The sequence below is a fragment of the Thunnus maccoyii genome, chromosome 4 (assembly GCF_910596095.1).
Source record: "Thunnus maccoyii chromosome 4, fThuMac1.1, whole genome shotgun sequence".
NCBI lineage: Eukaryota > Metazoa > Chordata > Actinopteri > Scombriformes > Scombridae > Thunnus > Thunnus maccoyii.
Genome location: NC_056536.1, coordinates 23,946,237 through 23,959,324, shown reverse-complemented (window position 1 = coordinate 23,959,324; position 13,088 = coordinate 23,946,237). Strand labels below are relative to the sequence as shown.

General features: G+C 38.9%; 1 protein-coding gene across 4 annotated transcripts; it reads right to left on the bottom strand.

Annotated features, from left to right (window-relative positions):
- pfkfb2a (6-phosphofructo-2-kinase/fructose-2,6-biphosphatase 2a) lies at positions 1-13,088 on the bottom strand. 4 transcript variants are annotated; one of them, XM_042407841.1, is made up of 17 exons: positions 12,962-13,088; positions 11,881-12,058; positions 10,752-10,877; positions 10,194-10,290; positions 9,900-9,966; positions 9,732-9,806; positions 9,586-9,642; positions 9,363-9,487; positions 8,557-8,764; positions 8,179-8,325; positions 7,986-8,090; positions 7,655-7,784; positions 4,697-4,759; positions 4,538-4,602; positions 3,102-3,302; positions 2,590-2,659; positions 1-100 (listed from the first exon to the last, which is right to left on the bottom strand). In XM_042407841.1, the coding sequence occupies exons 2-16, from the start codon at positions 11,969-11,971 to the stop codon at positions 2,606-2,608; spliced, it is 1,611 nt and encodes a 536-aa protein (XP_042263775.1). In that variant the 5' UTR covers positions 11,972-12,058; positions 12,962-13,088; the 3' UTR covers positions 1-100; positions 2,590-2,605. The 4 variants fall into 4 exon arrangements, with proteins under 4 accessions (XP_042263775.1, XP_042263774.1, XP_042263773.1 ...); XM_042407840.1 differs by lacking the exon at positions 1-100 and adding an exon at positions 1,614-2,508 and having other exon boundaries at positions 11,881-12,131; XM_042407839.1 differs by lacking the exon at positions 1-100 and adding an exon at positions 1,614-2,508.

Below are 13,088 nucleotides of genomic sequence, written 5' to 3'. Positions count from 1 at the left end.
CAAGGATGAATTCAGGCGTCACAGCAGCTTGCAGATGAGATACCCAGAAATACAACTGATTAGTTGACCTTTTCCTCTTCCATTTATCTGATGACTCACTCTGCAGCGAATAAAAGTAAATCTCATTCGTTAAAAGTATGTTAAATAATTTTAAACATTCAGTGAGCAGAGTGATTTTTCTCCTAATTTTAGAACTTTGTAAACTATAGCGGTTAGATTATGAATAACTGCAGCATCTTATCAATATTTCAAGCAGAATGGACATAGCAATGAAAAACCAGTGACTGTGATTTGTCTCCTCCACTTTGAAAAAAATGAAATATTACATGCTTGTGATGTCAGATAACTTATATCTTGTGACAATTTAATTTAACATCACTTTCTACCATAAAGAACTCATTCACAGATCTAGTTTTGGCGTTTGACAAGGTGTGAAATATAGTCTGAGAATTCATTGAGTTTGACTTTGAGTGATGTTAGCGTGTCTGGTTCTTCAGGAACACAAGAGTTTAACAGGCAGTAAGGCAACTCCCAAATGATCTCAATGTCTTTGGCTGCAATTCTTCACCAAACTCAAGACTTTTATAAGGTCACAATAATCGTAAACACTCTGCAAAATAGATTAAAATTAACTTTATTTGTTGAAACATGTACAGCATGGTGTGCAATTACAGTAAAGCTTTTTTTAAGACATCCAAATGTATTGTCATTCCTTCTATTCAGGTGAAACATACTTTTGCATATCTCTTAAATACTTTTGATACTATTGTCACAGCTGTGTAGTCCTTTCAGTAAAAGGCACTTTTCCAAATGATGCTATCCCTGGTATTAAAATAAAAGTCATCTCAGTAGATATCCATACGGATATTGTGAAGGTAGTAGTTAACACACAGTATCTTTGTTGCATCAGAAGTGCAGAAAGTGATTTGCTCCTCCTGATGAAGAAACTAAAGAGCATTAAACTTAATTAAAAAAATATAAAATGCTGTTGAGCACTTTGCATTTTTTAATATTAGCTTCAATTTTACAGAGCTCATATGTGATCAGCTTTAAGTAGAATGCAGAATATATTAAAAATGTTATTTGAGTAGAAGGCAAAATATACAAATAGTCATCCTTAAAGGAAAGACTGGAATAATTGTCACAGAGGAAAATCACAGAGACACAGTAGCTACTGCAGCTTTTAGACAAAACATTTCCTGATTTGGTAAAACTTTACTTTAACACCTCCTTTATTTGGCATTTATAAGCAGTATATAAGCATAAAAAGGTTTATAACACACTATAATGTAGTTGTAAGCAGATATAAGGACAGACATAAGCGTTTATTAATGTAAACCTCTCCTATGAACACGTATTTTATATATTACTACAACTGTGTTTTACTGTATTCATGTCATTTATTATCTGTTTGTACATCAGCCTTTACCTATGGGTGGAGATACATCTACTAACAACTACATTATAGTGTGTTATAATCTAGTGCCGCAACAATTAGTTGATCAATCAATTAGTAGATCAACCGAAAATTAATCGGCAACTATGATATGATAATTGAATAATCATTTTAGTCTTTTTCTTAAAGCAAAAATATCAAACATTTGCTGCTTCCAGCTTCTCAGATGTGAGAATTTTATTGTTTTCTTTGTCATACATGATAGTAAATTGAATATCTTTGTGTTTTGAACTGTTCGTCAACTTGGGCTATGGGAAATTATAAACAGCCATTTTTCAATATTTACTGACATTTTGTTGACATAACGGATTACTTGATGGATTGGATTAATCAATATTAAATGTTTATATATTACTTATAAATAATAAAAGGGGTGTGGGAGTGGTTAAAGCAAAGTGTTACCCATTACTTTTTACAGCTTATGTCTGCTGACTACAAACTAGATTGCAATTTAATATGCTTAAATTACATTTCAAGATAATATTATTATATCATCTTGTCCGACCACTGGAGGAAAGATGCACATTAGTGGGGAATGTTTAAATAGTTAACTTAAAGAAACAATCTGAGGACAAACTAAGGCTTCTTTTAAGAGAGGCACTCCCTCATGCTAAAACTGAAGGCAACAGCTTCTACTGAGGTATACAATCATAAAATACACAATTCACAATCAACATTTTCTAAATCTAATACAGCATCTGACTGTTAGTCTACAGTATGAGGAGTGTGCTTGGATCTAATGGATGGATTTTCAGAATCTCTTTACTACAAATGTTGACATCATTATAACTGAGGTTGAAGGCTGTTGTGCAAAGGCATCGAGTTCATGTATGTACTGTACAGTATGTGCACACACACACACACCAACACACATATATCCTGTCGAAAAAACACTGAAGAGATAACACATGCAGGCCTTTAAAGATACGACATTCTGGTAGATATTTGTGAGAAGGATGTGTAATACAGTGCTTATGAATAATGGCTGAAGCATGTTAGGATTTTACACAGCTGGTCCTCACAACTGTTGATACATCCATGTGGAGAAAAGCCTGGGATAAATAGCAAAACAAAGACGTGAGATATTTGAGGTGGAGAGTATAGATGTTCCATGTGATAGATAAGAGCAATACCTCTATTTGTGCTTCTTTAATTTTGAACACAGTCTTCTGAGTCTGCTGCACTGAAACCGTTCAGACAGTCCTGCAGGATGCGAAGGGAGAGGAATATACAGTGTTTTAATAAAAACACCAGACCAAAAGAGGTATGAGGTGTTTCTTTTGACTGCCACAAACTGAACTTGAGCCAATATTAAAATGTGAGGTAACCAGCCAGGGAAACTGTCTGCCCCTTCCAAGTTCTTGAAATACAGCAGGTAATAAAAAGGTCATTTCAGGAGCAACAACATAGGCACTCGGAAAAAACGACAAGATCTAGCCCTTCACATCCAAAATGCTTGTGAAGGACGCTTTTGTTTGTTGTAAACAGCCGCACGGAAAACAGAATGTCATTGTTTTTTGTATCAGGGCTCTGATCTGTGGAGTAACCCATAAGAAAATTAAGTATTTTATTAACTAAATTAGTTTGGCCTTTGATTATCAGTTTTTAAATATTAACTTTACAAACCGACTTAAAAAATACTTACCTGGTTTTGTTGCAACTCTGCCCCCTCAGATGCCTCAGAGAACTGCATGCTGGGTAAAGTGGGGGCCTGTGACATGCAGGCTTGTGGAGGGTTGCCCATGCTGTAAAGACGACGGCGCTTAGTCTGGTCTTGGCTGGACAGCGGAGTGAAGCTGTTCCTTCGGAGGAAAGCTGGTGGAACATCAGCTGTTTGGACTTTATTCTGGTCAGTGACGAAGAAGACAGACAAGGTGGACTGATTAACACGTGTTTTTTTATGTCATATTAATCACGGTGTCCTGCGTAAGTGACTGTGAGAAGGCAAAGAGAGAGAAGCAGCTTCTGAGACAAACAGACATATAAAAAGTTATTGTTGTGGCTGATGTCAGCAGACAGGATATTTCACACCCCATTTAACAAGAAGTTTCTCAGTGTCTCCGAATGTGGTTCTGGGCTGACACCCACTCTGTCTGGGACTCAAGGTTCAGATTCTTGGCACTAATCAACAAAAAAAACAGTAAAACCAGGGAACAGATATGGAGCTGGCTGATTAGGAAATGAAGACAAAAAGGCACTGTACTGTATGCGTCATGGGATTCCCCGATAAAATGAGTTTGATTTTGTGTGGACTTATAAGTTTGTTCACAAAGTTAAAGCCACTATAATCAAAATTTTTAAATCCACAATGGATCAAATGACTACATATAATGTCAAAGGCACTGTTCGTAGAAGTGAACCCACAGATTTTCCCCTGACTCTGCAGTTTACCAAAGAAATACGGAGCGTTTCACTGTCTTTCAGTTGATTATTTTTGTTCTACGCACCACAAGTTTACTCTTTTGGTTCACTCTCACCGCTTTCATCAACAATGTTTCCAGATGCTGGGAGCTATTTTCAGCCCACTGCGAGCTACCTGCCCAGCACCAAAACAAAGTCCCGTTGAATAAACTTAAAGGTACCCTGTAGAGTTTCTGACCTCTAGTAGCGCCATGGAGCAGTTTTTTTATTAGTGGGTCCCCCTTTTGTTTGTCACGTGCATGCACATGAGGATGCACAGTCCAGCCAATGGTTTTACACTATTCCATTGATCTACAGGTGACTGTAATGCACAAAGAAATGCATAAATGTGCTGGCAAAGGCAGAGATGGATAACTGTGGAAGTGGAAATCAGGCTCTTCCACGTAAATCCAGTTTGATAGTGATACTTGGTGCATACACAGATTTTTAGTTATCAAGTTTCATGCATCTGGCTCCAGGACTTTTGAGAGAAAACTGGATATCTGGCTCCTGAAAGTGGAAAAAGCAGTGTGTAATTTTGGAGGAGGAGTTTGTCTGTAAGGGTTTAAGTGATCTTTCAGGCTGCACTATCTTGGAACAGGGTGGACAGTAGCAACATCAGAGAAAACTGACAACATGTTTATAACACAATACAGCATAATAAAAAGGTCACAAACTTACTAAGGGTCTGTCCCTGTGAGTGTTGACAGCCTCCACCTTCAGGTCAAACATGTCCACTTTACAACCTAGAAAAGAGAGATGGAGGGGAGAAAGATGTCATACCCGACAAAGGAAAACTGAGTTAAGTTTAGTTGATTCATGAACAGTGTAGTGACTTACCATAAGCCACAGGGGTGAGTTTCAGGACAGTGTGCAGGGGACACTTCAAGTAGGGTAGATCATCTGTGCCAACAAACATAAAAATACTTGAGACTTTCTGTGCTGTGGTTATCCAGTCATGTTTTTGTTTCCTTGCTAACGTGACTGGATTTTTTTCTCTCATGTTTGGAATGGCACACCTCTCAGTGCAGACAGCTTACACTATGCTTTATGAGGGAGAATACATGATGCTGTATTAAGACCAAAACATGTCCCAAGAGGGGGTGCAGTGGAAAAAAATGACATTCGGAGCTGCACCCACCCCTGTTTGGTTTCTACAGCCATCCAACTGTGGTTTTGCCTTCAACAGAAGCTGCAGCAGAGACCACTTCCTCTGCTGACTGACGAATCCCTCCCTCTGCCCACACCTAATTATGGCTTTGATTTTTAGCAACATTTTCCACTATAACCACCCAGTTGTTATTCAGGATTTTATTTTCTATTTCACGCCCATTTCCATATGTATAAATATATGACAAATTTGTTTCGTCTTTAAAATCGTACATGCAAACACAATTTTTTCATATAAAGGTTCAGCTGAAAAGCCTGAGTCCACTACCAAGAATTCTTCTGTTTCATCATTTTTCAACAATTAACACAAACAAAGGCTATATTGACAAGATTATATAGTTCCTCACCATACCAAAAAAATGTGTGGTGATTGTATTAGAATATATTTTCCCTTTTTAAATGTTGTAGAAAAAAAATCTGCGAGTATCAACACTTACAACTCATGGAAGAGGCTTCATCAGTTCTACAAACTGAATGACTGAATCGTCATAAAAATATTTCTATATATGATTTCAGACATTGTCCTGCTTAAAAATAAATCCTCTTCCACATAACTTTAAGCCACAGTGGAGTCTGAACCTTAAAGTGGCACTTCTTTTTTAGTAGTGTGTTTTTTTGATAGTTTGCATAGATGATCTGGTCTAAGTCAGGACTGTAAAGTTCATCATTTGTTTTATCTGTGAACAAACCCTTTGTAGTCATCAAAGCCCTAGCTGCTATAACTAGCGACATTGCTAAACCGTGTTACATGGATAACTGAGGAAAAATTCAAAAGTGTCCGTCCAATAAAATTTTTATGAGCTATAATCCAGTGTGCAGACACTCTACTTTTTTTCCTTCCTTGAACTAGTTGTCCTGAACCTGACCTAAATATAGTATCACTCAACTATCTCTTTGCACGTATAATTAAAGCCAGAGTATGTTGACCATGGTGTTGACTTTGAAAATTCACGATTTTGGCGCCTCCCAGTGGTAGCATCAAAAAAAGACAGACAGCTATACATTTTCTCAACTTAAATAATTGGTTTCTAACCCACCACTATCAAATTTAGCTTCCAATTCTGCTCTGTCACATAACGTTCACCCTGTTAACTGCAAGTGCACCTGTACATCTCTACTGTAATTAAAACCGTATTATTCTGAGAGGGTGTTTGCAGTGGCTGGAAGCTTAGAGTTAAGTAACAACTAGTGGGCGGACACAACAACCACCGGTCTCACCTAAACCTAATCCTGTTATTTGAGTTAAAAACAGTTCAGAACAAGGTTGGATGACTCATGTAAAATACCAAATCACAACCAACTTACATACACTTAAACACTTAAGTTTGTGTGACTATTTTGCAATCACGCCTAGATTAATTAAGATATCCACATTATATGTGGGTTGTGCTGGGCTTTGACAGTTTGAAGGAATTTTATCAAATCAGTACTGAAACTCAAAGTCTTCCTGTGTGCTCTCATTTTAGTTAATTTTCAAAAAAATAGCAACACCTTCCTTCACTAAGATGCAGCTCTCATTTCTTTGCCCTGCTACTCACACCATACCATACCCACAGAGCATGCAATAACAGACGAATTAGAAAAGCATATTTCAAGGTCACAAAAATGCGTAAATGTGCTGCATATGACATTCTCCAAAGACCAAAACAATAGAGCCCTTACACTTGTTTAATCTGTCTGCTAACTGGAGTGGAGTAGTTTATGTCTAGCTTGCGCTTTTTATCATAAATAAAGATGCTTTTCTGTCTCATTTGTTGTTAGCGTGATATATTGGGCTTCAGGTGGTAGTGAATATCTCTCAAGTGTGTCTTCAACACCCTGCTCAGAAACATTTAGTTTAGCTGCAACTTGACACTGATTTCCAGCATTCAGGGGAGCAATAAGGCCTCAAATTACTTCACTTAAGCTCTTTTGACATTGTTAAAGAAGTGTCTCTTGTGTAAAATAACCATATAAGTTTTAGATAAATGATAGAAACAAAACATTGGCAGTGGATTCAGACTTTTGGGACCCAACAGTGTACCATAAATAAGTCTTTATAATGTAAGTCATAGGGTACGTCTGTTTCTGTTGACAGACTCTTCCTGACTTTAACTTTATCCATAATAACAGTTAAACACATTTATGTTTTACATCATTTATCGTCATTTCCATTCAGTCACATGTGAGTGTCGGGTTTGATGTGAGTCATATCATTTCCATTTGCCCTGAAACATTTAGCCACATACATATTTTCCAGTGTTCAGAGGAAATGAACATATTCTGGGTAATTGAATGATGAATTCACTGTCATGGTTATCAAAAAATACAGATGGAAATGATCAATAAATAGCATAAACGCATTCTGCGGTTTCTACAGCTGTTAAAGCCGACTAACAGCTGATCCAGCTGTGATCAGCTGTCGCCGTCATCAGAAACGGACGTCACTTCACATGACGCTGAGACGAGGAAATGTGTTTTAAGACAAATGATAACAAATTTCCTTGTTTCCTCTCTCCTTGCATCCACAGTGGGAGGGACTAAGACGCAAGGAAAAGACGCAAGTGAGGGAAACGTGGATGCAATTTAAGAGACTTGGGATGCACCCATAGTCTTGGCATGTATCGTGTTTCTGTTCATGCATTTAACCTGCGCTCTTGTCCAGGAAATAGGCGAGCAGGCAGCGCATGACGGCCTGATGACAGATGACCAGCACATTGCCCTGTCGCTCAAGCTCCATGATTACTGGCTCCAGCCGCTGAACCAGGTCCTGGTAGGACTAGAGAGAGAAGAAAGGTACATATCAAGTTAAATGCTAGAGCTGGGTTTGGGTCAGGTTCATTCAGCTGTCATCAAGAGGAAAGTCTTTTGGTATCCAGTTTTTTTTTAAAAAATATATATGTATACACATCTTATAAAAGATATGATGGTGAACAATACAAAACAGACCCTAAACTGTTAGTTACACATATCCTTTTACCTCTCCTCCAGGGTAACGGTAGTGATACTTGTCCTGGTCCCTCATCGCAAACTCCTCTGGGTATGTTTCCTCAATCATTTTATAGGTCATCTCTTCACACACTCCCTGAAACACAAACCGATAAAACTCTCAAACACTTATGACCGCCTCTCACTCTGTGTCTGTCACTTAAACGAGACAACAAAGGACATACAGCATCTATTTCATTAAGGATCTTCCACTGCTCGTAGGGAACTCCCAGTTCCTCTGCTGTCTGAATGGTGCGTCTCAGCTGGCTGGTCCAAACTTTCAGGTCTGACAGACGATGCTCTTCCACAAAACCCTTCAGTGCTTCTGCAAACTGACAAAGAGCACAGAACGAGACTTTTATGTTTTATTAACAAGATGACAACTAAACACAGAACAGAAATTTCACAGTGGATGGAATCAAGTAATTCTTCTCATAATGGCCTCAATATGATTATTTGTAGCTGCAGGATTCTATTGAAGCTATCTAGGATACATGCAACTGCAATGTACAACCTGAACTTTGAGTTTAGAAACATAAGAGTGAGATCATTTGCTGAAGCACCTGTTTCCCTCTGTCTGACAGTTCAGAATCTCCCCCGATGCGTCCCTCTTCGTTGTGATGGCTCTCTCCGTGCCGACAGAGGTAGATGGAATGGGAGTGAACGTGGATGTTCATGAGGTAGTAGACTATTTTACTCTGGATGTAGTCCTGCACCCTGTTGACCAAGAAACGACGGCCAACATTGATAACCTGGATGAAGGAAAGGTTCCTGCAGGAACAAATAGAGGACAACAGAAAGTGAGTCAATCATACATACATAACTGAAGCAGTTCAAAAAATACACAAGATAGGGAAAGAATACCTTTTCCTTTTGATGTAGTCTAAATATTGATATTTCATCTAGCACTTCAGGAAATTCTGTGTCAGCAGATCACTAACAGTAACAAGCTTCAAGGAGATCAAAAACTATTCTTCCTCTCTACAAACAAAGAAAACATTAAAAACTTTGAATCACTGGTTTTCCTGGAACCCAACAGGATCTACATTTCTGGCAACAAGACTAATTATTACTACTTTTGGATTTACCGTTTATCTGCTCCACACATCTTAACTCAGTTAAAAGCAGACAATAAGCATCTATATTACAAGTAAGCTCCCGTTTCCACCTGCTGGACAATTTCTGCAAGTACGTGTTCTTGACAAACAATGTCAAACAACAAGTAAAGCACTCTTATTTTAACAGTTAGGCCTAAATGAGTTTTGATTTGATTGGGTTGGTGATGAGAGGTATTAAATATTGTCAAGACAGAAAAAAAAATATATGAAGAAATGCAACAAATATTGTCTGTAACAAAATAACTTCTTACTTGTCATGTTCGTCCGGATCTAAAGGCTGGTACGTGACTTTATAACATTCAATCCTCTTCAGAAAATCCTCCATGACACATTCTCTATCCCTCTCTGGGTAATCTGGGCTGGACACCTTCACATCCTTTGAGAAAGAGACATTTGTAGAGATGATTCACTACAACTTCTACCAGTTCAGGAGTGCTCATAATTACATTTTAAAAGCATAAATGCATTATTTACCAGGATATTTGCAGCGATGACATCTGGATCGTCACATACTGATTCTACAAAAAACACCTAACAACAAAAAAAAAAAAAAGACATCAACTTTGAAAATTCAATAATTCATGTAAAAATATCAATTCAATCAGCAGTGTAATTCTGACCTTGTATGAATTGTGCTTTGCGAAATTGAGGATGAGCTCCCTCCTCTCCCTGGTGGTGTTAGTGGCATCAAAAACCTGACAGACAACAGGAGATATTCAGGCCAAATCAAATTATACTTATATTGATATTTATTAGCAGACAAGTGTTCAGTTTATTTGTGTCCTTACAGCAATCTGGCCTCCTTCCTCATTGAGATAGGCCTTGACATCCTGCAGTGCCACCAGAGCACACTGTCTGTGGGAATCAAAATCGTTATCTATCTGAATGCATCTTCAACACATCGTGTGCTGAAGTAATTGTAGCCCTCATTTGCTAAACAAAGAACATGCAGTAAAAAGAGGCATTTGCTCAGCCAGCCTTTATGAAAAGCAGTCAAGCAACATTGAGATCCAGCAGCGTGCTTTGTAAATGGAACTTTGTTTTTATTCGAGATTAATACAAAGAGTAACTCTCTCACTCACTTCCTAATTTTCATGGCTTCTTCATTGTCGTGCCTGAAAAAGTCGTAGGACTTGTACGACTTCACCGCTTCTCTCCTATAAACTCCCAGGTTAAATACTGCAAGAGAACCAAGGTAGAGAGAGGGTCAGAGCAAGACATGCAAAGGCAGTGAAAAGGATTACTGTATGTTCTCTGTCAAGGCGGTGACCTTCATCTCAACTGCGTCTGCCAAACCAGTTCAGCATTCCACTGAGGTGACGATATAAGCATACGACTACAAACAGACCCATGCGATAGGGGTGTTGACATAAATACAATTAGTAATTGCGCCACCTTTGCGTTAAGTGCAAGATTTTCACTAAAGCAGTATCTTTGAATATCACAGTATTCATAAAGGAGGAATGTATCATGGCGCCACCTTGATTTGAACTGGATAAACTGGCCTGTCGCTTCACGAAAAATACTTCCTTGCTAGATAGTTCTGCTATTTCACAATGCTCACATAGTGAATTTCCTGTTGACATTTTGAGATGTTAGAATGTGCTTGACACTCAAACGTGTGTTGCATCTGTACTGACCCTTAGTTGGCACTCCAATCCAGTTGAGGTAGCGTGTTAGCTTCTTTGACATGTACGTTTTCCCCCTAGCGGGCAACCCGATCATCACTATCACAGTTGGAGAATTGGTCATGTAGGAGGCCCAAGCTGCAGTTTGCACACACAACATCCAGGAAAACACACACACACACACACACACACACCCAGAGATTTTAATCATTACACATGCAAGGACATTTTATGATCTACACATCCTCAACAAACTGTTTTACTTTCATTTATACTTTAAACCGGCCCCAAATGTTAAAACCTGACTCTAAAATGTCCCACTTGTAATATAGGGGCAGACATGCACACACTGTATACACATGCAGTATACACTGACAGCAAGGAGTGGGAGGATTGTGAAATAATCCAATGTCAGCCCTGAAAGTGTCCATTTACCAGCCGGTCAATGTTTAGTTTAACATTTCCATCACACCATCATCTGGTATGCTGGTTAATGTTTCTCAAAGTCCTGCTGTTTAACAACCCAGTCAGTGGGAACATGAAACAGAAAATATTCAAACTGATTTCTTTTTTCCCTTCCTTCTCTTTCAGGGTCCTCTAAAGGCCATCCTCAGCTCAGGGAACACAAATCTGTCAAAACAAAGACCTGGCGAGACCAGACTTGACTGGAGATTCTACCAGCAGATGTCTGAAACTTCCAGAGCCAGCAGGCAGGAATAGTTTTGTGTTCGAGGCAGATTTGACGGGAATCATTTTAGATCGATCCAACATTCCTGAAAATATTCCTCAACGTGTACTTGTGAAGTACAAATTTTTGAGTTGAGCTCTGTGACATTTCTACTGACTGACTCTGAATGGCTGACCTTGCTGATTACAGTGTTACAATCCTCCAAAGGTATACATCCAAATGATGACGGAGGGTGCGCCACAGTTAACATTTAACAATCAGTGCCCGCTGAAACCTTATCAGCTTTCCAACAGAGTAGGAAATGTGATTCAAAGAGCATAATGTGACTGCATTATATTAAATAATGTAATAGTTAAGATTCGGTAATTCATACAGAACAGGTAAATTCCTCAGTAAGTTAAGATTTCACCATCAGGGCAGAGCTGCCACACAGAGGACAAACAAACCACTTACAGCACTTCTTCTCATTGGCTCTGAAGTCCGTCCTTTTGGCCTCTGCGGAGCCGTCTGAAGCAGCCGCAGGTCTCTGCTGTCTGGCAGCCATGGCGGGTCTGCTCTGCGTCCTGCTGTCCTGTCACAGCTGGTCTGGGGACAACAAGCTCAATTCACTGGCAAGACGAGGTCAGCATCTCTGTGTAGAGGACAGAACGACGTCTGATGATACAGCAGACTGGATAGAGGTCAGACGTCTCTGATGTTCAGATCTAATGTGAAGTGATAATACTGTAAGATGTTTTATGATGCGGAAGACGGAACAGAGCAGAAATCCTCGGTGGACACTGGTGGAGACAATTACCACAGGAAATACAAGTATCTGAATAATCTCTGGGCTCACATCAGTGCTGACATAATTAGTCAATTATTCAATTAGTTGTTCTACAGAAAATACCAGCATACCACTCAATTCCAATTATGATAAGCTGGCGGTGTTTTATATCAGAACTTTTGCTGGTGAATGTCTTGCTTTACTCAGTTTCATGTAATTAAAAATTAAGACTTTTGGTTTATTGGTTCTTGGCCCCTTTGAGACTTTCCTGAAGGCTTAACTTGTAGGAATTTGACAAAGTTGTTTGACATTTTTGGTCCTTAGTTGAAAGTAATTAATACATAAATGAAAATGATTGTAGCCCCTTAACTCATCACTGATTTTCCAAAGATACCCTCCAGCCCTGCACAGGACTATTAATGATTGATGCTTGGTTTAGGGTGCAGGTCACAAATCCTAAGTTAATTAACTGAACCGATGGTTACGAATCAGGTCAGCGTTTCTGCCATTATCACATGAAAATCTAACGCCTGCAGGACATGTTTCAATAGCAGTCAAAGAGCAGAAGTTGTATCAGTGAGTCATCCTGTCACCACATACAGTACAGCTGCGGCTGGTACAGTAATACGTAACGTTAGGTTTTACACTCCTGGCCTGCAAACTTCATCACTTCAGCTTGCACGAGAGGAAGTGTCGTTTGAAAATAAAAATAAATAAACAAGCAAAACAAGCAATGCAGGGATGAAACCCCCACGTTTATAAACTTACCAAAACGACAGCAGGTGCTGGTCGATATTCGTTTTTTTCTTTGTTTTTCCTTTGTTACTGTGCTGCTATCAACTCACTCGGCTTTCAACGCCGGCTGAGGCCAATTCTTTTTTTTTTTTCTAGGACG

What these genes read in the sequence shown, in the direction of transcription:
- pfkfb2a (XM_042407841.1), bottom strand. Translation starts at nt 11,971, where the DNA reads ATGGCTGCCAGACAGCAGAGACCTGCGGCTGCTTCAGACGGCTCCGCA. An exon ending in GATTGGAGTGCCAACTAAGG is followed by an intron (nt 10,291 to 10,751) that starts GTCAGTACAGAT and finishes GTTCTCTTGCAG; the next exon opens with TATTTAACCTGGGAGTTTAT. An exon ending in TGTCAGACAGAGGGAAACAG is followed by an intron (nt 8,326 to 8,556) that starts GTGCTTCAGCAA and finishes GCTCTTTGTCAG; the next exon opens with TTTGCAGAAGCACTGAAGGG.